The 24721-nt window shown below is 44.8% G+C and overlaps 1 protein-coding gene across 6 annotated transcripts in view; it reads left to right on the top strand.

The window, feature by feature from the left end:
- Positions 1-24721, top strand: part of ADGRA1 (adhesion G protein-coupled receptor A1) — a 1152497-nt gene that overhangs the window by 241845 nt on the left and 885931 nt on the right. The window contains exon 1 of one of the 6 annotated variants that reach the window (XM_056529270.1): positions 21090-21130. The exons of 4 other annotated variants lie outside the window; for them this stretch is intronic. In XM_056529270.1, the coding sequence (XP_056385245.1) occupies positions 21093-21130 (38 nt within the window). In that variant the 5' untranslated portion in view covers positions 21090-21092. Of the gene's footprint in view, positions 1-21089; positions 21131-21462; positions 21753-24721 lie in introns of those variants that run through there. One more of the 6 variants, XM_056529269.1, reaches the window with a different exon arrangement.

Genomic DNA, 24721 nt, shown 5'->3' on the forward strand with positions numbered 1-24721 from the left:
CGGCCGGCTCATTGAAATGAATTACAAACGGGAGCGCATACGAAGGCATACGGGAACGCAAGGTTTTAGCTCCCCCCCTGCCGTATGCGCTCCCGTATGAGAGAAAACGTAGTGTGAACCCAGCCTTACCCAGGTTGCGCGTCTTTGAATCCTCTCCAGCTCCACTATATCTTTCTTGTACACTGGTGCCCAGTTCTGTATACAGTATTCTATGTGTGGTCTGACTAGTGATTTGTACAGTGGTAGAATTATTTTGTTTGTCCTGGACATCTATGCCCCTTTTGATGCTCCCATGATTTTATTTGCCTTGGCAGCAGCTGCCTGACACTGGTCGCTACAATTAAATTTACTGTCGACTTAAGCTAAAACTTGCAAGTCCTTTTCCATGTTAGTAGTCCCCAGTGTTTTCCCATTTATTACATACTTCTCAGCCCAAGCCTTTAACCTATCCAGATCCTTTTGTAACAGTGCACTGGCCCATATTGGGTTATCTACAATACAAAGTGCACTGTCCGCTCTTGGGTTAACCCCTTTATAGAGCTTAGTATCATAATTTTTTTGCAGTTGTGTTATGTTGCACACACATTTTCATCTCTACAAAAAAACTCCAGATCTAAACTTTAGAGGTACAATTTAACCCATTAAGGAAACAGCAAATTAATTTTTGCATTTTCGATTTTCCTCTTTGCCTTCTAAGAGCCATAACTTTATATTTCCATCCACAGACCAATATGAAGGATTATTTTTTACGCAACTAATTATCATTTGAAATTACATCACTCATTTTACTTTAAAATGTATGGTAAACCCCAAAAAATATTGTTTGTGTGGGGAAATTGAAAAGTAAACCGCAGTTTTGCAAATTTTGGAGGGTTTTGTTTTCACAATGTACATTTTATGGTAAAAATTATGTTTTCTTTTTTCTGTGGGTCAATACTATTAAAATGATACCTATTATTAAATACTTTTCTATTATTGTACTGCTTTAAAAAAAAAAAAAAAAAAACATTTTACTGGTACGACTTTTGCATATATCTTTTTAACCCCTTCCCGCCCCAGGATGGATGCATACGTCCAAGTTGCTAGCTTTTTAGCGAAACTGGACGTATGCTTATGTCCTAGCAATCTCCTACTGTACGCGATGCAGGAGATCACTGCCAGCAATAACCCAATAGATGCCGTGATTAATCCTTATCAAGGCATCTAAGGTGCTCCCCCTGTTCACCAACAGCAGCGCTGCAATACGATAGCGGATCGCTGTTGGTTGCTATGGCAGCAGTAAGTCTGTCTGCCTGCCATGGAAGCCTGTTAGATCCAGCCCCAGGCTGGATCTCACAGGCTGTAGTGTGTGCAGCTCATCAGGTCATACTGTGCTGCAGTACAAATGTATAGTATAACCTGTAAAAAGTGAAATAAAAATTATAATAAAAGGTTCTTCAATAAAAGTATAAAGTGTAAAAAAAATACAATAAATCTCCCTTTCCCTATAAAAGCCCTGTATAATCATTAGAAGAAAAAAAACACAAATCATATACATACTAGGTATTGCCACATCTTTAATGACGTGTACTATAAAGCTATGATGTAAACTATCCCGCATGGTGAGCGCCGTAAAAAAAAAAAAGCAAAATTCGCCAGTTTTGGTGCAAATAGCAGAATAAAAAAGATCAAAAGGTAGCATGTATCACAAAAATGATACCTACAAAAAAATACAGCTTGTCCCACAAAAAATAAGTCCTCACTCAAAAAATAAAAAAGTTGCTGCTGTCGGAAAATGACAACATAAAACAGGAAAAAATAATAATTTTGCTCAGAAAAGGAAAAAGTATAAAAAATGGGTATCACCATAATCATACCGACTCACAGACTAAATATAACAACACTTTTACCGCACAGTGAACACCATAAAAAATAATAAATAAACGCCAGAAATTTTCAAATTTTTTCCCAATATTTTGGAATTTTTTTACACAAAGTGCTGCATTTGTCAACAAAAGTGCACCACTTATATAAAGTACAATATGTTACAAAAAAACAATCTCATTAACTTCTAACTTTTTAACTTTTTTTTAACATTTCATTTACACTTTTTATGTCTCCATAGTGGACAATTCATAGCAACCATTAGATTGCTGTTCAGTGCTATGCATAGGCATAGCAGCGATCAGTATTATCTGCGATCTACTTCTATGGTCGGCAGACCAGAGAAAAAGATCCTGAGAGGGCGCAGAGGCAGGTTAGGAGACCTCCACCACCAACTTGACTGATCTGATCCCCCCAGGTGATCCTATCAGCCATTAAAAGCCACTGCAATGCTACAGATTCCGTGATCAGTATTGATTACAGCATCTGAGGGGTTAATGACAGACATCAGCGGGATTGCTGATGCCTGCCATTACCAGCATATCCCCGGGTCGTGATACCTGCTATGCATGAAAAAAAACGCATAGGGTTCCCCGTATTTTCCTTCTCAGCCAGATACAAACCAAGCAGCAACAGCCTGACGTTACCAGGGTGGGCGAGGACCATTGTTACTGGCCCTCCCCAGCCTAGCCTGTTACCGCCTAGGCCCAGGAGCGCCACTTTTGACGCTCCGAGCCTGTTGGTATCAGCCTTTCCTGACACCCCTGTGGCGGTAGGTACCAGGGTAATAATTGGGGGTTAGCGCCAGCTGTTTTTGGGGCTAACGCTAAGCCCTGACTTAGTAATGGATTCTGTCTATTAGACAGCCTCCATAACTAAGCCTGAATATTCAATAAAAAAGAAAACACAACACATTGGAAAATTATTTTATTTTAAAAAACACTCCCCCACAGCCCTCGTTAACCATTTTATTAAAATATAAAAAGTCATGTCTATCCGTAGTAATCCATCGAATCTGTCGTAATCCTCTGCATACACGGATCTGAAACGAGAAGAAAAAAAACACAAAAAAAATAGGTTAGGACATTTTTGCGTCTTTGCAGGGGAGAGCACCCATAATGCAATGTCTACCTAAACAGTGAGCCTCCAATTGGTGCAAAACTACAACTCCCAGCATGCCCAGACAGCCTTTGACTGTCTGGGCATGCTGGGAGTTGTAGTTTAGCAACAGCTGGAGTCTCCATGTCTGGGTAGACACTGGCAGAAGGGTCTGTTCCCATTATCCAAAATGGACAATGTTAACAGAGCCTTATACCCTTGCCAGCCTGGATCGCGTCTGGAGCTCCGCCCCCTAATGGCGTCATAACTAGGGGCGGAGCTACACGGACTTGCGGGGACTGGACGGAGGTAAGGGGACTTCTCCATCTTCTGTATACACTATATACAGCTATCTATAGATAGCTGTATATAGTGTATACCGCCCAAAGGGTTAACCTACACTGTCCAGCAGTGTAAGTTAACTCTTTCCTTGCTGGGCTGGTGCATAGCACACAGCTCAGCAAGGGGTTAAGTGAGCCAGCAATGTGTATACTGTATACACATTGCAGGCTCACTGTAAGTTCTTGCTGGGCAGTGGGTATACGATTTATATCTACTGCTCAGGATCAGCTGATCTCCCAGCTCTGTAGTCTTGAGAACAGCTGATCCCGACAGTCACTTCAGGAGGATCGCAGCAGGTGTCAGGAGGAGTGACATCCGCTGCGATCTGTCCCTTACTGCAGGTACTAATACTCCCAACATGGAGCACACTCTGCTCCATGCTTGGAGCTGTAGTACCTGCATTAATAGACAGATCGCAGAGAGTGTGACTCCTCCTGACACCCGTTGCGATCCTTCTGTGTAATGTATAGATACAGCTGGCTGCTCTTTTATGGTCCCCTGCACTGATGTATATATACACATATTCATATTTCCCACAGAGTTGTGATTGGCTGGAACCATCTGACCAATCACAGCTCTCTGAGGGAAATATGAATAGGTTTATATATATACATCGGTGCAGACGACCATAAAAGAGCAGCCGGCTGTATCAATACATTATACAGGAGGATCGCAACAGACCCCGACGATCTGTCAAAAAATAAAAAGTGAAACACACACACACACTTCATTTTTATTATTGTCGGCTACATTTTTAGTGCCCTACCCGCGCACATAAATTGATCCCTGTTTAAAAATTTATAAAAATGTTGTTATAAAAAAAGATACATTTCGTTAATTACTATTTTTTCCATTACTACTGTATCTTTTTTATTATAATTTTTTAATGGTACCCTACTAAATTTAAATAAAAAAGGTATCTCCAACACTTTTTTGGATTGCTAAAGTCCAAAAGAGAATAAAAACCGCCTGAAAAAACGCCAAATTTAAAACCCACATGGCGTTTTTTCACTCCCATAGACTCCTATGGGAGAAAAACGCCAAGATTTTCCCGAAAAAACGCCAAAGTCTCGACAAGACGTCGTTTTTTAAAAACTGCCAAGGAGCCCAAAAACGCCAAAAGGATTAAAAAAACGCCAAACTGAAAAACGCCAAGTGGATTTGGCATTTTGCAGTTTACTATTGACTTGCAGCTAACATCTGGCCGCAGCGTTTTTTCACAAAAAAAACGCCATGCGACAGAATGGGCATTTTTATTGGCGTTTTTGTCAAAAAAAAAAACAAGTGGAAACTTAGCCTTAAGAGACTGAATTCTGTCAAAGATGGTATTATCAGTTTCATTTCAAGGACCATACTATTTATTTAGTTCAAGGCTAGTTGATTTTTATTATTTTATTACATTGCTAAATAAATCACCGATAGTTGAAATAAAATACTAAACTTTTTCTGCACCTTTCTCAGAATTTCAGGACATATAAAGTAAGGCTTTGGGGGTCTCTAGTTGCTTTAGTTGTCCCTGTGCCAGCTTGGGACTTAATTAAAACCTTGTGCTATGATAAAATGTATTTATATGGGACTCGCTGCTGTTTTGTTAGGAAAGAAATATTTTGTTTTTGTCTAGTCTTTGGTTTCCATTTGAATCCAATTTTAATCTAATTTTATTCCAGTTTTAATAGTTTTTTTTGTTTTTTTATAGCCGCTGACATGTGATGAACAATTCATTCTTGATTTTGACTCTAGTTGTCTCTTGGATGAGATTCCTGGTTGCAATTGTTCTACAAGGTTAAGGCCACTTTCTCAGAAGCACCGTTGGAAACTTGGCGGGTGGAACTATATCCTACTTTGGCTCTGGGTCTTAAAGGGGTATTACAAATTATTTTTGCTGTAGCCTTTAAAGGGGTACTCCAACCCTAGACATCTTATCCCCTATCCAAAGGATAAGATGACTGATCGCGGGGGGTTCCACCGCTGGGAACCCCCGCGATCTCGGCTGCAGCACCCCAGACATCCAGTGCACGGTGCGAAATTTGCTCCGTGCCGGACAACTGGCAATGCGGGGGAGAGGCTCGTGACCTCACAGTCACACCCCGCACATGACGTCATGGCCATGACCCCTCAATGCAAGTCTATGGGAGGGGGCGTGACTCATTGAGTCATTATGTCATGACCACGCATTGAGGGGGCGTGGTCATGACATATTGAACGGGGTGTGAGCGTAACGTCACGAGCCTCCAGCCTTGAACACGACGCTCTAAATGAACGCCGGGTGCAGCACAGAGATCGCAGGGGTCCCCAGCGGCTTTAAGCCCATAAGGCCAAGTTATAATATTGTGTAATTTGCTTTTATTACCTCTGTGTGACAATTTTTTCTTTTTTCATACACAAGACTCACACCTGGAAGTGCTGTAGTGCAAATCTTTTTATTTTACTGTTGTCTCTGACCTTTTCCAGCATTCTATGTGGCCAAAGACAACAGGGGAGATTTACCAAAGGATTTAGACTGTTTTTTCCTGTCTAAATTTGTCGCACAGAAAGTCGCAGTCTAAATATGTGCGACTTTTCTGCGACTTTTGCTGTAGAGGATTTTTAGAACATGATACATGCAAGTCTATTTTAGATGGAAATGCATTGTAAAATGCATTGGTGCTGAATTTATCAAGTGCGACTTTTGTGCGACAAGTCGCATATGCCCAAAATACGCTGAAATGTCAGACCATGTTGGAGCAGGTCTAAATGCAGTTTAAGCTGTAGACCCTTAAGTCTGAGCACAGAAATTATCAAGGGCTGTGAGACCTTTGATAAATTAGGAGCACAATAGACACGAGACTACCACATACGCTGGTCTATAAGCATAACCAGAATAGACTAGATTAGTAAATGTCCCCCAATATGTCATAAATCACATGGTCTGCAGGGGGCGTGTCTATGCTGCAGTGGGTGGGTAGATAGCGTTTCTTCAGTAAATCCCTTTCACCTTGTTATCCACCCACCCACTGCAACGTAGCCACGCCCCCCGTAGACCATGTTACTTTTGATATATTGTCTCTGGCCGCATGGAATGCTGGGAAAGGCCAGAGACAACAGTAAAATAAAAATAAAAAGACTTGCACTACAGTACTTCCAGGTGTGGGTCCATGAAAACAGGTCATAGTGGCACACAAAGTATTTTAACTTGACATGGGGTCAAAGGCTGAACCCATTCCCCATTGATTTAAATTGAATTCCACTCCTCAGTTCACACTGAGGAATTTCCGCATGTGAAATTCCCATGCGGAATTCCGTTCCACGTGAAGAATGAACATGTTCTTTCTTTATGTGGAATCCACGTGTAAATCCCCATAGACCGCAATGTTCTTTTTTCCGCCGAACACATTTTTGCATGGAATTTGCATGGAAATTCTGTGCGAAAAAAAAGGGAAATTCTAATTGGTGGCTGTTGTCCAAAAAAATTATATTCCACGGAGGAATTTTTTAGCCAGAATTCCTCGCCAATTGCTCAGTGTGAACATACCCTACGACCTCAATTTCCACATCTTAGCTTCAGCAACTTCCCTGACTTGTCATCATGGCAGCAGACAACTGTCATTCAAAAGTCAATATGACGGGTGGGTTGGCATTAATATTCCTGTTTTTCTTAAAATGTGTTCTCCAACCAGTGCTTCTATTTTCTTCTCATACAATTGTCATCTGGACATTTTGCAACTCTAATTTCATTCCTGGAGCATCGACATACTCTGAATCTTCTCATCGCACCACTGGACATTATGGTGCTGTGTCTTGGTGCTGTTGAAATTCATTCCTTTTTTGTTTCCTACTTTATTTTTTGTATGCAATAAGAATAATAAAAAGAACTTTGAAACATGACAGTGCTTTGGCTAGTGAAATTAAAGGTTGAATAAAAAATGTTACCACTGGATACTGTCTCTTTTTGTGGATCATAAGCCTTCCAGGACCTTATGGAGAACATCTAAAGAACAGCCATTATTGTGTTTCCTGGTGTTTTTCTGTCTACATTTCTGTGGATTCTGTGACTACAGATGCATTCTGTTGTTGTTTCCAAACCTTTCCTGCTACCAGCTATCCAGCCATCTATTGGGGAGTATGATTGTGACCCAGAATTGAGTTTCTGATCACAAAAATTCACATTTTCCAGAGGAGGTTAAGGGTGACGAACGTGAGTGACAGCCTGCTCAGCCAATCACCGACTGGGTCCCATGTCTGCCGGTGATTGGCTGAGCTGGCCATCACTCCCACTAATCTCTGAGGTTGGGGGCAGGACAAGTAAGTTTCTGGGCCCTGTTCTGGAGATCGTATACGGTCCCAGTGGTCAAACCCCCTGCGATCAGACACCTATTCTCCTTCCTGTGGATGGGGATTGAGGTGACTTCCCGTGAGTACCCCTTAAAGGCATATGTCAAAAAAATATACCACATTTACCTAATAGCTGGAAGTCTCACTAGTGACCGTCATTTAGCCATGATTCCCTAGAACAAAATGGAGCTAGTTATGTACATTCAAGACCAGCTTTACCATGCTTCTCCACCTCTTTGTGATCACTGACGGTTAGCTTCTACAACTTTTGTTTTTCATATGGGTGGTATTCCATAAGTTGCTAACAACATTTTTTTTTTTTAGTATTCACTGTGTTGTTTCTTATCAGCAGGTTGTGGGGGGCTTCTAGCAGTGGGGCATCCTGTGATCATTCCTCCTCTGGACTCTGGGCACCCCACACAGGATTATCATCAAATTACCTCCTTTGTAAGATCAACATGAAGAAATTAAAAACTTTTTTTATAAGCCTTTTAAGCCACAAATTAATTTTACGCCTCAGATTATAAGGCAGAGACTATGACAATTATTTCCTTTAGGCAAATGAGATGTAAGATAAAAAGTGCAGCGGTCTCCTGAGAGGGTAATTTATAAATCAGAGGACGCCTGTGACAGCAAATAGGAAGAATTAACTGAACAATGACAGTCAGGAAAACTTGATGCTTGCCAGAAGGCATTTGTCTTTGAATCAGCTGCTTCTGCAGCCTCCTATTGATTCACAACAGTAATGGCCCTTATGGTAATGTGCCTCTTAAATTATTTTAAAGCCTAAATATTTATCTGTAATAAAAGCCTGCCTTCTGTCACTAGTCAGCAGTGCGCAGTGTTTTCTAGTAGCGTGGTTTTCTAAATGTTCTCTTACATCTTGTGGCTGTCAGCAAGTTAAACAGTGGGGTAGCTGCATATGAAACTGTAGCAAGATTTTGTAGACATGTGGCATTGATATATTTGTGTATTTGTGTTTTACTTGCAAGTAAAGTTTGTTCTTTCTGTTAAAAATGAACCATTGTATGAAGTGCCTCCGTTTGCCAAACACATAGCAAACAATACTGAAGTAAATTAAATACCATAATAGAAAATATTATGTGGTGTGGGGTGTGATGAAGGGCAGATGTTGTTACCCTTAGGGCAGAGGTTATTAACCCTTAATATTCGTGACGCCAAGGCGTGGTTATCCTCTACACCACCCGAGGTATGGCCGCTGGTTCCTGGGCCAGGCGCAGGGTAAACAATCACTCCAATGCAAGGTTATGCAACAGCGGCAGCTTTACTGAGGCAGACAGATGTTAAAGTCTTTACAGCTCAGTTTAGGCCCAGGGAGATGACCAGTGACTTTAGGAGACTTGTGGGCTTTCTGGGACTTGTAGTGGACTTGGACTCAATTATGCAGTCCCACGCTGGCTTTAGACTTGACAGACTTGACTATGCTGACTAGATTTCTCCCCTGTATTTAGGCTTACTAGGCTTTGACTTATAGGGAGGTTCCACATATAGTGGCTGTGTGGTTAGGCCTTGGTTTTCCTAAGGAACACCAGACACTCTCAGGTCTTCACTTGACTCTACCTCAGACTCATCTGACTGAACTAGCTCCTCCCTGTTATATTAGGGAGCAATTTGGAGGGGTCCCATAGGTCACCAACAAGTCACCTGGTCACTGGAACCTTCCCTGGTTACACAGGCTTCGCAACAATACTTAAAGGCACATTAACAGGAATATAATGCATTAACTCTTTACATGACAGACTGGGTGATGAGAGTCCTACAGGAGTGTGGAGGCCAGGAGACTGGGACTGAGTCCACCTGAGAAGGGCCACTTCTGTACTAGGCTACCACAAACTCCCCCTCTTAAATAAAGCCATCCTCAGTGTACAGTTCTTGAGGGCAGATGAGGAACAAGGCCACTGGCCCAAGATGAGGGTGAACAGTTCCTGGGGTACCTATTTCCTTCACAGGGCTGATAACTAGGGAAAAGAGTTCATGTGGCATTTTGAACAACGTCCATACATACTCTGATAACCAGGGTATTGAAACTGAGGTGAAATCAACAATAATCTGAGTAAAATCTTTCAACTTTACAACTGCTTTAGTGGAGGTATGTGTGGATCAGGCTGCCTGAGGCTCTCTACCCTGATGTCTGTGCTCATGGGGCCCATCGGTAAGTGCTACTTCTCCCAGCAACAATGGACAAGCAGTTATATTGACATTTTTACAATACATGACAACAATTTATATACACACAATAGCTCTGACACTTTTATGTGCTACTTACACTCTCCAGGTTCTCTCTGGAGAACCCTGTGCACAGAAAACAATAGGCATTAGACATGACACATTTTTATAGACTATTATGGACTGAGTATACACTGACTATAAGGCTACAGTCCTAACTGAATATTGTACATGATTATCTTCTGTACATTAAATACAATATTTACACTAGTGTACGTATATACTGACTCTTTATCTGTACACAAGACTACAACGGACAACATTTGCTGAAGACTAGACAATAATAGTATGTTTTTGACTATTGACTATTATATGTACAGTCATGGCCGTAAATGTTGGCACCCCTGAAATTTTTCAAGAAAATTAAGTATTTCTCACAGAAAAGGATTGAAGTAACACATGTTTGGTTATACACATGTGTATTCCCTTTCTGTGTATTGGAAATAAACCAAAAAAAGGAGGAAAAAAAGCTCCAAAAATGGTCTGAACAAAATTGTTGGCACCCTTTCAAAATTGTGGAAAAGTAAGATTATTTCAAGCATTTGATGTTCCTTTAAACTGTTATGTCGAGCGCTCCGGGTCCCTGCTCCTCCCCGGAGCGTTCGCGGCGTCTCTCTCTCTGCAGCGCCCCGGTCAGACCTGCTGACCGGGAGCGCTGCACTGACACTGCCAGCGGGGATGCGATTCGCATAGCGGGACGCGCCCGCTAGCGAATCACATCCCAAGTCGCTCACCTGTCCCGGCCCCCGGCTGTCATGTCCTGGCGCGCGTGGCTCCGCTCCTTAGGGCGCGCGCGCGCCAGCTCTCTAAGATTTAAAGAGCCAGTGCACCAATGAGTGGTGCCTGGTCCAATCAGCCTAATTAGCTTCCACCTGCTCCCTGTCCATATTACCTCACTTCCCCTGCACTTCCTTGCCGGATCTTGTTGCCTTGTGCCAGTGAAAGCGTTTAGTGTTGTCCAAAGCCTGTGTTCCAGATCTCCTGCTATCCTCTTTGACTACGATCCTTGCCGCCTGCCCAGACCTTCTGCTACGTCTGACCTTGCCTCTGCCTAGTCCTTCTGTCCCACGCCTTCTCAGCAGTCAGCGAGGTTGAGCCGTTGCCGGTGGATACGACCTGGTTGCTACCGTCGCAGCAAGACCATCCCGCTTTGCGGCGGGCTCTGGTGAAAACCAGTAGCATCCCTAGAACCGGTCCACCGACACGGTCCACGCCAATCCCTCGCTGACACAGAGGATCCACATCCAGCTACCCGAATCCTAACAGTAGATCCGGCCATGGATCCCGCTGAGGTGCCGCTGCCAAGTCTCGCTGACCTACCCACGGTGGTCGCCCAGCAATCGCAGCAAATTGCCCAACAAGGACAGCAGCAGTCGCAGTTGACCGCCACTTTACAGCAACTTCTGCCACTGCTACAGCAACCATCTCCTCCGCCAGCTCCTGCACCTCCTCCGCAGCGAGTGGCCGCTCCTAGCCTCCGCTTGTCCCTGCCGGACAAATTTGATGGGGACTCTAGACTCTGCCGTGGCTTCCTGTCTCAATGTTCCCTACATATGGAGATGTTGTCGGACCAATTTCCTACAGAACGGTCTAAGGTGGCGTTCGTAGTGAGTCTTCTGTCTGGAAAGGCCTTGTCTTGGGCCACACCGCTCTGGGACCGCAATGATCCTGCCACAGCCACAGTCCAGTCCTTCTTCGCTGAAGTCCGTAGTGTTTTCGAGGAACCAGCCCGAGCTTCTTCTGCCGAGACTGCCCTGCTGAACCTGGTCCAGGGTAATTCTTCAGTAGGCGAGTACGCCATCCAATTTCGTACTCTCGCTTCCGAATTATCTTGGAACAACGAGGCTCTCTGCGCGACCTTTAAAAAAGGCCTATCCAGTAACATCAAGGATGTGCTGGCCGCACGAGAGATTCCTGCCAACCTGCAAGAACTTATCCATTTGGCCACCCGCATTGACATGCATTTTTCTGAGAGACACCAGGAGCTCCGCCAGGAAAAAGACTTTGATCTCTGGGCACATCTCTCACAGTATCCTTTGCAATCTACCCCTGTGGCTCCCGCCGAGGAGGCTATGCAAGTGGATCGGTCTCGCCTGACCCATGAAGAGAGGACTCGCCGTAGGGATAAAAATTTATGTCTGTACTGCGCCAGTACCGAACATTTCTTGGTGGATTTTCCTATTCGTCCTCAACGTCTGGGAAACGCACGCACGCACCCAGCTCACGTGGGTGTGGCGTCTCTTGGTACAAAGTCTGCTTCTCCACGTCTCACTGTGCCCGTGCGGATTTCTCCTTCTGCCAACTCCTCCTTCTCAGCCGTGGCCTGCTTGGACTCTGGTGCTTCTGGAAATTTTATTCTGGACTCTTTAGTGAATAAATTCTGCATCCCGGTGACCCGTCTCGTCAAGCCGCTCTACATTCCTTCGGTCAACGGAGTGAAGTTGGACTGTACTGTGCGTTACCGCACAGAACCCCTCTTAATGTGCATTGGACCCCATCACGAAAAGATTGAATTTTTCGTCCTTCCCAACTGCACCTCTGAAGTCCTCCTCGGTCTGCCATGGCTCCAGCATCATTCTCCCACCCTTGACTGGACCACCGGGGAGATCAAGAATTGGGGCCCTGCTTGCCGCAAGAAATGCCTCACGTCTGCTCCCAGTCCCGTCAGGCAAGCCTCAGTGCCTCCTCCTACACCTGGTCTCACCAAGGCCTATCAGGACTATGCTTTGCCTCCTCATAGCCCCCGTCCTGGCAACACTCTGCCCCATGCCAAGCTTCACCCTCTGCCCTCCCTCCCCATTCCCACTCCTTCTGAACTGCCTGCCTTCGCTCCCAGTGTCCTCGTCCCACGTGAAGCAATTACCGGACAAAAAAAGGGGGAGACCTAAGGGGGGGGTACTGTTACGCCGAGCGCTCCGGGTCCCTGCTCCTCCCCGGAGCGCTCGTGGCGTCTCTCTCTGTGCAGCGCCGCGGTCAGACCCGCTGACCGGGAGCGCTGCACTGACACTGCCGGTGGGGAGGCGATTCGCAAAGCGGGACGCGCCTGCTCGCGAATCGCATCCCAAGTCACTCACCTGTCCCGGCCCCCGGCTGTCATGTCCTGGCACGCGCGGCTCCGCTCCTTAGGGCGCGCGCGCACCAGCTCTCTGAGATTTAAAGGGCCAGTGCACCAATGTTTGGTGCCTGGTCCAATCAGCCTAATTAGCTTCCACCTGCTCCCTGTCCATATTACCTCACTTCCCCTGCACTTCCTTGCCGGATCTTGTTGCCTTGTGCCAGTGAAAGCGTTTAGTGTTGTCCAAACCCTGTGTTCCAGATCTCCTGCTATCCTCTTTGACTACGATCCTTGCCGCCTGCCCCAACCTTCTGCTACGTCTGACCTTGCCTCTGCCTAGTCCTTCTGTCCCACACCTTCTCAGCAGTCAGCGAGGTTGAGCCGTTGTCGGTGGATACGACCTGGTTGCTACCGCCGCAGCAAGACCATCCCGCTTTGCGGCGGGCTCTGGTGAAAACAAGTAGCATCTCTAGAACCGGTCCACCGACACGGTCCACGCCAATCCCTCGCTGACACAGAGGATCCACATCCAGCTAGCCGAATCCTAACATAAACTCACCTGGGGCAAGTAACAGGCAATATAAAAATCACACCTAAAAGCAGATAAAAAGGAGAGAAGTTCACTTAGTCTTGGCATTGTGTGTCTGTGTGTGCCACACTAAGCATGGACAACAGAAAGAGGAGAAGAGAACGGTCTGATGACTTGAGAACCAAAATTGTCGAAAAATATCAACAATCTCAAGGTTACAAGTCCATTCCCAGAGATCTAGATTTGCTTTTGTCCACAGTGCGCAACATTATCAAGAAGTTTGCAACCCCTTGCACTGTAGTTAATCTCCCTGGGCGTGGATGGAAGAGAAACATTGATGAAAGGTGTCAACGCAGGATAGTCCGGAAGGTGGATAAGCAGCCCCAAACAAGTTCCAAAGATACTCAAGCTGTCCTGCAGGCTCAGGGAGCATCAGTGTCAGTGCGAACTATCTGTCGACTTTTAAATGAAATGAAATGCTATGGCAGGAGACCCAGGAGGACCCCACTGCTGACACAGAGACATAAAAAAGCAAGACTACATTTTGCCGTAATGAACTTGAGTAAGCCAAATTCCTTCTGGGAAAACATCTCGTGGACAGATAAAGCACATCATTCTACTGTTTACTGAAAACAGAATGAGGCCTTAAAGAAAAGAACACAGTACCTACAGTGAAATACGGTGGAGGTTCAATGATATTTTGGGGTTGTTTTGCTGCCTCTTGCACTGGGCACCTTGAATGTGTGCAAGGCATCAGGAAATCTGAAGATTACCAATGGATTTTGGGTTGCACTGTACAGCCAAGTGTCAGAAAGATGGGTTTGCATCCGAGATCTTGGGTCTTCCAGCAGGACAAGTACCCCAAACATATGTCAAAAAGCACCCAGAAATGGATGGCAACAAAGCGCTGGAGAGTTCTGAAGTTGCCAGAAATGAGTCCAGATCTAAATCCCATTGAACACCTGTGGAGAGATCTTAAAATTGCTGTTGGGAAAAGGCGACTTCCAATAAGAGAGACCTGGAGCAGTTTGGAAAGGAAGAGCGGTCCAACATTCCAGCTGAGAGGTGTAAGAAGCTTATTGATGGTTATAGGAAGCGACTGATTTCAGTTATTTTTTCCAAAGGGTGTGCAACCAAATATTAAGTTAAGGGTGCCAATAATTTTGTCCAGCCCATTTTTTCCTCCCTTTTTGGGTTTAGTTCCAATACACACAAAGGGAATAAACATGTGTATAGCAAAACATGTGTCACTGCAACCCTTTTCTGTGAGAAAAACTTAATTTTCTTGAAACGTTTCAGGGGTGACAACATTTACGGCCATGACTGTATGGGTAGCATTTACACCGATTTAGTGTTTTTCATGTCAATGAGGTAAACAGATATGCTTTTCCTGATGGGTTCAGGAGACCTCCTGTACAGCTGCCATGGCTAGAAGAAAACCTTAGACACTATAGACAATTGTGCGAACATCTTGTATACATTTTATTACAATGTGGTCCCAGAAGATCAACTTTACATCTATATTTAGTAAGGCATACACTGGTGCAACAACAGTAAACAATGTATTACTCATTTTAGGCAAATTATAGTACCGCTCTACAGTTCTGGTACTCAAGAGTCTGTAGTAAAGGATCACGGCTTAAGCCGGGCACATAAGCTTACGTATTTTGGTTATAGGTAGTTCTTGGCTAGTCCTCCAGGCACATTGCTTAAACGATGCAGTGAAACCTGCAAAACAATAGTGGTACTCCTCAAAACAATGTTAGTCTCACGACTGAATATTAAGAAAACAATAATAGAGCATTACTTTAAGGGTTATCCCCCCTTGTTTTTGCATTGATGATAGGTATGATTGGTTCCCTGATGAAACCGTAGAGATCAGATGGTTGAAACGTGTTGGACAATACTTATTTGGAACCTATTTTAGTTAGGTACTGGGTTTGCTGGTCTTACATCAGGGGCTCTCACATTTTTTGTTACTCACCTGCAGTGCCTGGGCGGTTACGGACGAGCACTTGTCTATATTACTTAACCTATGTATTTGCCTTATTGTTTGTTATTTTTCTCCCTCACTTACATAAGTTAGAGAACAGCACCATGGTTGAGGCCACCCTGTTAAGGAGGTGGGTCCCTCAGGGACAGAGGGAGGGGCCATTTAGATCAAGAATGCACTTACCCCTTGTTCTTCCATCTTTAAAAGGCCTAATACACTAAATAAAGTAGAATCTACCTAACATCAAAAATCATCTATATGGGTTATCTTCTCTAAGTATACCCTCCTGACTGTACCCTACTCTTTTTCCATTCGTTATCTACTGCTCTGCGTTCCGTGACCCTCCCCAGACACTTACAATTTTGTTGAGGTTGCACAGGTCACTAGTCGTGTTGTTTGTTCATTAGTCGGTTATGAGTTATTTTAATTTTGAGATAATAAAGGTTATAATTTATTATGAAACGAAAAAAGAGTCGCACCTCATATGGCATCTCTTTTGGGCTGTATTCACGCCTCCTTTTCTGGGTACATGTACCTTTGAGTTGCGGCTCATCGCCGAACACACGCTCTGGAAGTGGGGGTGATCTAGGGCGTACAGTAGACTTCTGGGCCTGGAGGGTGGACTATGGGCTAGACTGGCTGGATGGGGTAGAAAATGCGGCTTCCGCCGGAGTACTCACATCAGTCTCCTCCGTAGGTATCTTGGCCCAGGACCCCCGGGATCGATGGTGTGGAGACAGCCTCACCGGCAATGCACCTCTGGATGATGCGGGCGTTCCGCCCTCAGGAGTCGCTGGCCACTCTTCATCATTTTCCGGCAGCAGGACTTTTAAGTATGCCTCTTCGGCCCCGATCCATAACTTCTGCAGCCGGTCCGCCAGCTCTTGGAACACTTGAGCCATGGCCGTTGCTACTTTGCAAGCGGTGGGCACCATCTTGGGACTCACAGACCTTGTGCGCTCCTGTGCTTTCGCCATCTTGCTCTGCTCTCCAACTTCCTGCAGACTGAAGAGGTCCAGCGGCGCTGCTCCTTTTATATTGGGCTTTGGCAAGATGGCCACTGGCAGGATGTAAGTCAGTGGTGCTTCCCCTTACTTTTGGTCCCCCCGGCAACAAGGGGCGTACCTTTCTTGTTCCACTTCGGTTTCGAGAGTGCAACTTGACTTCCATGCCCAAGGGCGGGACGCTGACCTGTGTGGGACTTTTTCACAAGTTTTTCTTCTACAGGTTTAACCCCTTCAGGTATGGCAAGCATTTCACTACGTAGTGTAGCTTCAGTATTTCAGAAGAAACTTTAAGGCAAAGCCAGCTCACCCCTGGTCTGGATATTGAGCACAGAAAAGTGCGGACTTGCACTTAAGCACAATGAAAAAATAGAACGGAATCCAGCTCAGATGCAGATCAAATATGTGCAGCGTTATTTCAACATCATGCCCAAAGCAACAGGTACAAGTCGGAAATAAGTAGCTTGAGTATGGATCTTACACATGGCACAACTTCAACACTGTTCACAATGGCAGACAATAAACATTTCTTCACCTCCCCCTCTATTTTACAAGCGCCTCTCGACATACAAGTTTTCACAGACATAGTCCTGCACAGTTTTGGTGCAATTTCTTTTTGCATGAATGTGCCAATTTTCAGCAATACAGACATAGTTCAGACTGGGGGGGGGGGGTTCTCATAAGGTGCACACCCGTGTCTTGTTCGTGGGACGCCAAAAGTTGTGGTGTGGGGTGTGATGAGGGCAGATGTTGTTACCCTTAGGGCAGATGTTATTAACCCTTAATATTCCTGACGCCAGGGCATGGTTATCAATCATGCAGTCCCAAGCTGGCTTGGACTTGACAGACTCGACTATGCTGACTAGATTTCTCCCCTGTCTTTAGGCTTACCAGGCTTTGACTTTCACCTGGAGGGGGGTTCCATGGATAGTGGCTGCGTGGTTAGGCCTTGGTCTCCCTCAGGAACACCAGACACTCTCAGGTCTTCACTTGACTGCACCTCAGACTGACTGAACTAGCTCCTCCCTGCCATATAAGGGAGCAATTTGGAGGGGTCCCATAGGTCACCAACAAGTCACCTGGTCACTGGCACCTTCCCCTTTTACACAGGCTTAGCAACAATACTTAAAGACACTAACTCTTTACATGACAGACTGGGTGATGAGAGTCCTAAGGAGTGTGAAGGCCAGGGGACTGGGACTGAGTCCACCTGATATGACCACCAGTGTACAGAAGGTCCACTTCAAGGTCCACCACAATTAAATTTAGGCAGGGGTGTAGCAAGGATAAAACCCAACCCCAGCTACCCCTCCCCCCCCAATTCCAAAGGTTCAAAAGAAAATTATAAATGAGAACAATGCATGTTGCAGTAACTTTGCTACATTTGTTCATGTGCCTGGCTATAGAAAGTAATTAACTAAACCCCAATCACCCTAGGATGATGGTGTAAAAAACCCCTAAACCAAAATATCCCTCTCTTGTAATGACCTATAGGTATATTAAAACTTCACTTTTATTATATCCAGTAAAAGGTTCAATACAATGCTTAAAAACAATAGCACAGTCCCTATAGTACTGTAATTCAATCCTCTGTAGGATATGTATTTGTCACAGAACGCCTGCAGAGCGCCACTACTGAGGGACTAGTAGCTAATTGTTAAAACCAATGAACTATGTCTCCCCTACATGTTTCGTGGTACCAACCACGTCCTCAGGGGCTTGAGACATACATGTAGGGGAGACATAGGTCATTGGTTTTAACAATTAGCTACTAGTCCCTCAGTAGTGAGGCACTGCAGGCGTCCTGTGACAAATACATATCCTACAGAGGATTGAATTACAGTACTATAGGGACTGTGCTATTGTTTTTAAGCATTGTATTGAACCTTTTACTGGATATAATAAAAGTGAAGTTTTAATATACCTATAGGTCATTACAAGAGAGGGATCTTTTGGTTTAGGTTTTTTTTTACCCCATCACCCTATGGTGATTGGGGTTTAGTTAATTAGTCTTGGTTATCCCTGTCCCTACTCTGGGCTATTTTTTGTCCTGGCTATAGGAAGTAGGCTCACCTTAAAGGGGTACTCCAGTGTTTAATAACGTATCCCCTATTCACACAGAGGGCCCCGCCTCTTCCTGTGCATGCTGCAGCATGTCGGCATGCCTTCCATGTATTCTCTATGGGAGTGCCAGAGATACATGAGAGCTGTACTCGGGTATCTTCAGCACTCCCATAGAAAATGCATGGAGCATTCAATTTTGCTTCATTCCATGAATCAGTTCACACAGGTATGGCACCTTGCTAAAGGGGCTCTATTTCCCCTGTAAACCCCTATAAACTACAGTAAGCAGAAAACAGTTCAAGATGCTGATCCTAGCATCCTGTGTGAGATATATACTCCCTCCAGAACCTTACCAGCCACATAGCAACACTATATACAGATTACTGTAGTTTAGGGAGGAATTTGGAGGTTCGGAGTCCCTTTAAAGAGAAATGCTGAACAAGATGGTTGAGATTTATTGCTGCTGACTGATGTGTTTACTAATTTGTGTACCAAGTGCTGTGTGAGTTTTACTTCACTTTTACAACAGTTGCAGTCATGAGAGGGTCCTTGGAGGAACAATCATTTATGCTAACATATGGAGAGCCTTTAAAGTCTCCCTGCAGTCCTTTGTCTTCTTATGCATAGAACCATTAATTTTGGTTAAACATGTGCTGCATTACAATGTATCGCCAAATGAGTCTGCCCTGAACCGAGATGACAAAAAAATAAAAATTATTATTTGATGATTTATAATAAATTTAAAATGTAATCTAATAATTATAATAGTCTGACCATAAATAATTGTTTGTTATGCAAAATTAAGGAGCAAAAAATTTGCCATAATAGATTATCTATATGGCAGATCTGGATAATTCTTACATAATTTCTATTTAGTGCAGAATCTAAGGGGTGTGGGAGATTTAGTTCTGTAGAACCAGTCAAATACCGTATATACTCGAGTATAAGCCGACCCGAGTATAAGCCGAGACCCCTAATTTCAACCCAAAATCCCAGGAAAAGTTATTGACTCGAGTATAAGCCTAGGGTGGGAAATACCTCATCCCCCCCTGTCATCATCCAGACCCGTCATTAACATCCTCATCATCATCACCTTGTCATCATCCCACACATCCCCCCTTCATCATCCCCTTGTCATCATCCCACACATCCCCCCTTGTCATCATCCCACACATCCCCCCTTCATCATCCCCTTGTCATCATCCCACACATCCCCCCTTGTCATCATCCCACACATCCCCCCCCTTCATCATCCCCTTATCATCCCACACATCCCCCCTTCATCATCCCCTTATCATCCCGCACATCCCCCCTTCATCATCCCCTTATCATCCCACACATCCCCCCTTCATCATCCCCTTGTAATCATCCCACACCCCCCCCTTCATCATCCCCACCCCCCTTCATCATCCCCACACCCCCCCTTCATCATCCTCTTCTCATCATTCGCCCTCAGTGGTCTTCAACCTGCGGACCTCCAGAGGTTTCAAAACTACAACTCCCAGCAAGCCCGGGCAGCCATCGGCTGTCCGGGCTTGCTGGGAGTTGTAGTTTTGAAACCTCCGGAGGTCCGCAGGTTGAAGACCACTGCGGCCTTCAACATCATCCAGCCCCCTCTCACCCCCTTTAGTTCTGAGTACTCACCTCCGCTCGGCGCTGGTCCGGTCCTGCAGGACTGTCCAGAGAGGAGGTGGTCCGGTGAGGAGGTGGTCCGGGCTGCTATCTTCACCGGGGGCGCCTCTTCTCCGCGCTTCCGGCCCGGAATAGAGGCGTTGCCTTGACAATGACGCAGAAGTACGTTGGCAATGAACGCACCTCTGCGTCGTTGTCACGGCAACGTGACTATTCTGAGGCCGGGCCCGAAGCGCTTAGAAGAGGCCTCCCCGGTGAAGATAGCAGCCCGGAACCACTATCCCACCGGACCACCTCCTCACCGGACAGCCCTGCAGGACCGGACCAGCGCCGAGCGGAGGTGAGTACTCAGAACTAAAGGGGGTGAGAGGGGGCTGGATGATGTTGAAGGCCGCAGTGGTCTTCAACCTGCGGACCTCCGGAGGTTTCAAAACTACAACTCCCAGCAAGCCCGGACAGCCGATGGCTGCCCGGGCTTGCTGGGAGATGTAGTTTTGAAACCTCTGGAAGTCCGCAGGTTGAAGACCACTGCGGGTGGGGGAGTTCACTCGAGTATAAGCCGAGGGGGGTGTTTTCAGCACGAAAAATCGTGCTGAAAAACTCGGCTTATACTCGAGTATATACGGTAGCTGGAAATTAGCATTTAGAGACAGGAACATGGAATTAACATTTAAACAGAGCTTCTCCCATCTTTATTTTTTATTAACAATACAGATAAATAAAATTAAATTTAGGTACAAACAAATACAAAATGCATTCTGCTTGCTAACTACACAAAATCTTCCCACTCTTCACAGGTGGCTTACTACCAGCCACCCAAAAAACAGACATTAGAAATGTATTTCTCCAACAAGGTAAAGGCCGCCTTTTAGAGGCTACACCTCTGAACTTAACTCTCATCAGAGATGACATACATATTTATGTTACATAGTTATTACGGTTGAAAAAAGGCCTATGTACCTCAAGTTCAACCAAGGAGGTGAAGGGAAGGGGTATGGATGGACGAAGGGCCGGAAATGGGATTCTATATTTCTGCATAAGCATTAATGTTATTTTATTCTTAGAATGAATCTTAGCTTTTTTTTTAAGCAATTAGGGGTAGATTTATCAAAACCTGTCCACAGGAAAAGTTGCCGAGTTTCCCATAGCAACCAATCAAATGGCTTCTTTAATTTCTCAGTGGCCTTTTCAAAAAATGAAAGAAGTGATCTGATTGGTTGCTATGGGCAACTCAGCAACTTTTCCTCCACAGGTTTTGATAAATCTCCCCCTTAATGTTCCTGCTGTGAACAGTTCCTGAGGTAGACTGTTTCAGAAGTTAACAGTTCTCATGGTAAAGAAGGTTTGTCACCCTTGGAGACTAAACATTTTTTTTCTCCAGGTGGAGGGAATGCCCCCATGCTTTTCCTTAAAGCCTCTCAATTATACCTTTTTGTAAGCCCAGTATTAATCAGCCTCAGCACATGTGCTGACTTGGGGCCAACCTGACAATCTGGACTGGCCTAGGAAGGGGATTAACCCTGCCTTTTATCCCACGTTAGCAAGCTATGTCTTGGCAGGGAATTTAACTATTTCTTGGATTCCCCATATGCCACCCAGCTTTCCCTGGATGAGGTATGTGTTTCCTGAAACCATGTGTACACACATGAAAGAAACCTTGTATCGAAATATATCGATCCACAACCACTATTCCTGTCACTGTCTCACTGGAGTTAAACTATTGCATTGCATTACGGTTTGATCACAGTTAGGACATAATGTCATAGGGGGAGATTTATCAAAACCTGTCCAAAGGAAAAGTTGCCCAGTTGCCCATAGCAATCAATCAGATCGCTTCTTTCATTTTGCAGAGGTCCTTTTAAAAATGAAAGAAGTGATCTGATTGGTTGCTATGGGCAACTGGACAACTTTTCCTCTGCACAGGTTTTGATAAATCTCCCCCATAGTGCTTTAAAGCGTTATTTTGCTCCCCAGCATCCAGAACATTGAGTTCCGAACGCTGTGTGCGGGCCAGCCCCCTCTTGACGTCACGCCCTGTCGCCTCAATGAAAGTCTATAGGAAAGGGCTTTGCATTGAGGGGGCGGGACGTGACGTCACATGGAGGGGCGTAACGTCACGAGGGGGTGGGCGTGAACACGGAAGCCCTCACACAGCAATCGGAACTCAATGTTCCGGATACTGGGGAGCCGAGTAACCCTTTAAATGGAACCTGAAAACTATTTAATGCTGCCCAAACCACAGTTCTTTGAATTAATGTAAAATATGTAACATGCTTCCGAAAATCAATATTTGCATTATTAGGCTTTGTTGTCCCTATAAGAATATTAGTTAGAGAGATAGTTTTGAAGGTGAGTTTTAATTCCACTACTTCATCCGCTCTTTCTCTCCCGCGCACATGTGTCTGCAGCTTTAGTATCGCTGTGTTAAACAGTTTTAAACCTTATCCAAATATTTAGCCTTGGAATTACTTTGAACACCCGTATGGCTGGATAATGCAAACAAATGAGCTCCATAATGGCCATGTGGATCTCAGACTTCCCAGACCTAAATAAATGAACTCCTCAACATAAACAGATTAAGAAAGCATTTGGGCTTCCAGTTTGACAAAATTAAAATTCTGGGTTTGATGTGTAACTCATCAGATACATGTCTTATAATTCAGCAGCAAATTCCTCCAACGCAACAAAGTGATAGAACAGTGTTTCCCAACAGGGGGGCCTCCAGCTGTTTCAAAACTACAACTCCCAGCATGACCAGACAACCTTTGGCTGTCCCGGCATGCTGGGAGTTGTAGTTATGCAACAGCTGGAGGCACCCTGATTAGGAAACATCATCCTAGAGCAGTGGTCTTCAACCTGCGGACCTCCAGATGTTGCAAAACAACAACTCCCAGCATGCCCGGACAGCCAACGGCTGTCCGGGCATGCTGGGAGTTGTAGTTTTGCAACATCTAGAGGTCCGCAGGTTGAAGATCATTGTCCTAGAGTGTGCCAAAGGCTTTACGGGCATGCTAGGCAGGGGTGTAGCTAAAGGGTGGTGAAGAGGCAGCAGTTGCATCGGGCCCTGGTGCCTAAGGGGGTCCAAAAGCATATCTACACCATAAGAGACCAGCATTATAAGTAAAACATGGGGCTATGTTGTTATGCATCAGGGCCCAGAAGCTACAAGTTATGCCTCTGATGCTGGGAGTTGTAGTTTGGTAGCTGGAGGCACCCTGGTTAGTAAATACTATCCTAGAGTGTGCCAGAGACTGTCTGGGCATGCTGGGAGTTGTAGTTTTGCAACAGCTGGAGGCATTCTGGTTAGGAAACACCGTCCTAGAGTGTGCCAAAGCTGTCCAGGCATGCTAGGAGTTATAATTTTGCAACAGCTGGAGGCACCCTGGTTGGGAAAACTGTCTTAGAGTGTGAAAATATAGTCCCTGCAGCTCTGGGGGGACAGAAGCTGCTTCCATTTTTTTTTTTGCTCCACTCTTGACTGCGATACAGGGAATGTATTCTAACATTCAGAGATACAAATTAAAATTATAAAGACTGATAATATCAGAAAGAAGCGGCGCAGGATAAGGACACAGCTGACTGGCGCAGGAAAGCTGAGAGCATCACATTTCTACGTACGATTAGATAATCTGTGAATTATGTCAGACATGGGATAGCGCATATGGTTTTGATCTGTAATGACAAACTGGATGTCTGCTAATAACATATGTTACCAATCTTATAATGTTCAGGCTAAGTATTTTTTCCTCATTTACGTAATTAGACATAACTTGTATTACAATTTATGGGACACTCTAAAATTCCAGATGGAAAGGTCCAATACATCGGCCTCCCAGACAGCTAATTGTTCATACAGACATCATTTTGACTGTTAAAGTTATCCCCTGTATTTAATATAGTTTTTTTCTAATCTGTTTTTTTTTTTATTTTTTTTTTATTTCTGATTGTAATTTTTTTTCCATAAATGAGTAAAGGGTGACTATGCTGCCTAAGCTGCTGTTAGCAGCATTTAGATATATACAGTGATCCCTCAAGTTACAATATTAATTGGTTCCGGGACGACCATTGTATTTTGAAAGCATTGTATGTTTTGACCATTACTCTATGGAAACCTGGTAATTGGTTATGAACCCCCCAAAATGACATCCAAAAACAGGAAAAGGTGAGGACTAAAGAAAAATAAGTAGATAACTAATACAGATAGAGCAAGTCTTTACATATAAATGTAAGAAAGAGCTGCTGGAAGCTGTAAATCACTTTCTATGTAGAGGACAGGAGCTTCTTCAGGGTCCCAAAAAAAGTAAAATGGAGCTGCCCTCACCTGGTGTCCAAAGGAGCAGCTAACCCTGGCACAGGTAAAGAGTAGTACAGAACATGTAGTACCTCCCTGTACTGTAGGGAGGCACTACCTGACAGCCAGTCAGCGCATGTGACGTCCTACCGCAGACCCACACTGGAGGATGTCAGTGACGTCACTCGTCAGGCCGACGCCGGAGAGAAGCGCAGCGCAGGACAGGACAGGTAAGGTTGTCTATGTGTGTGTGTGCATGTGTGTCTGTCTGTGTGTGTGTGTGCATGTCTGT

Source organism: Hyla sarda, chromosome 7, assembly GCF_029499605.1.
Source record: "Hyla sarda isolate aHylSar1 chromosome 7, aHylSar1.hap1, whole genome shotgun sequence".
In the NCBI taxonomy this organism is placed as follows: domain Eukaryota; kingdom Metazoa; phylum Chordata; class Amphibia; order Anura; family Hylidae; genus Hyla; species Hyla sarda.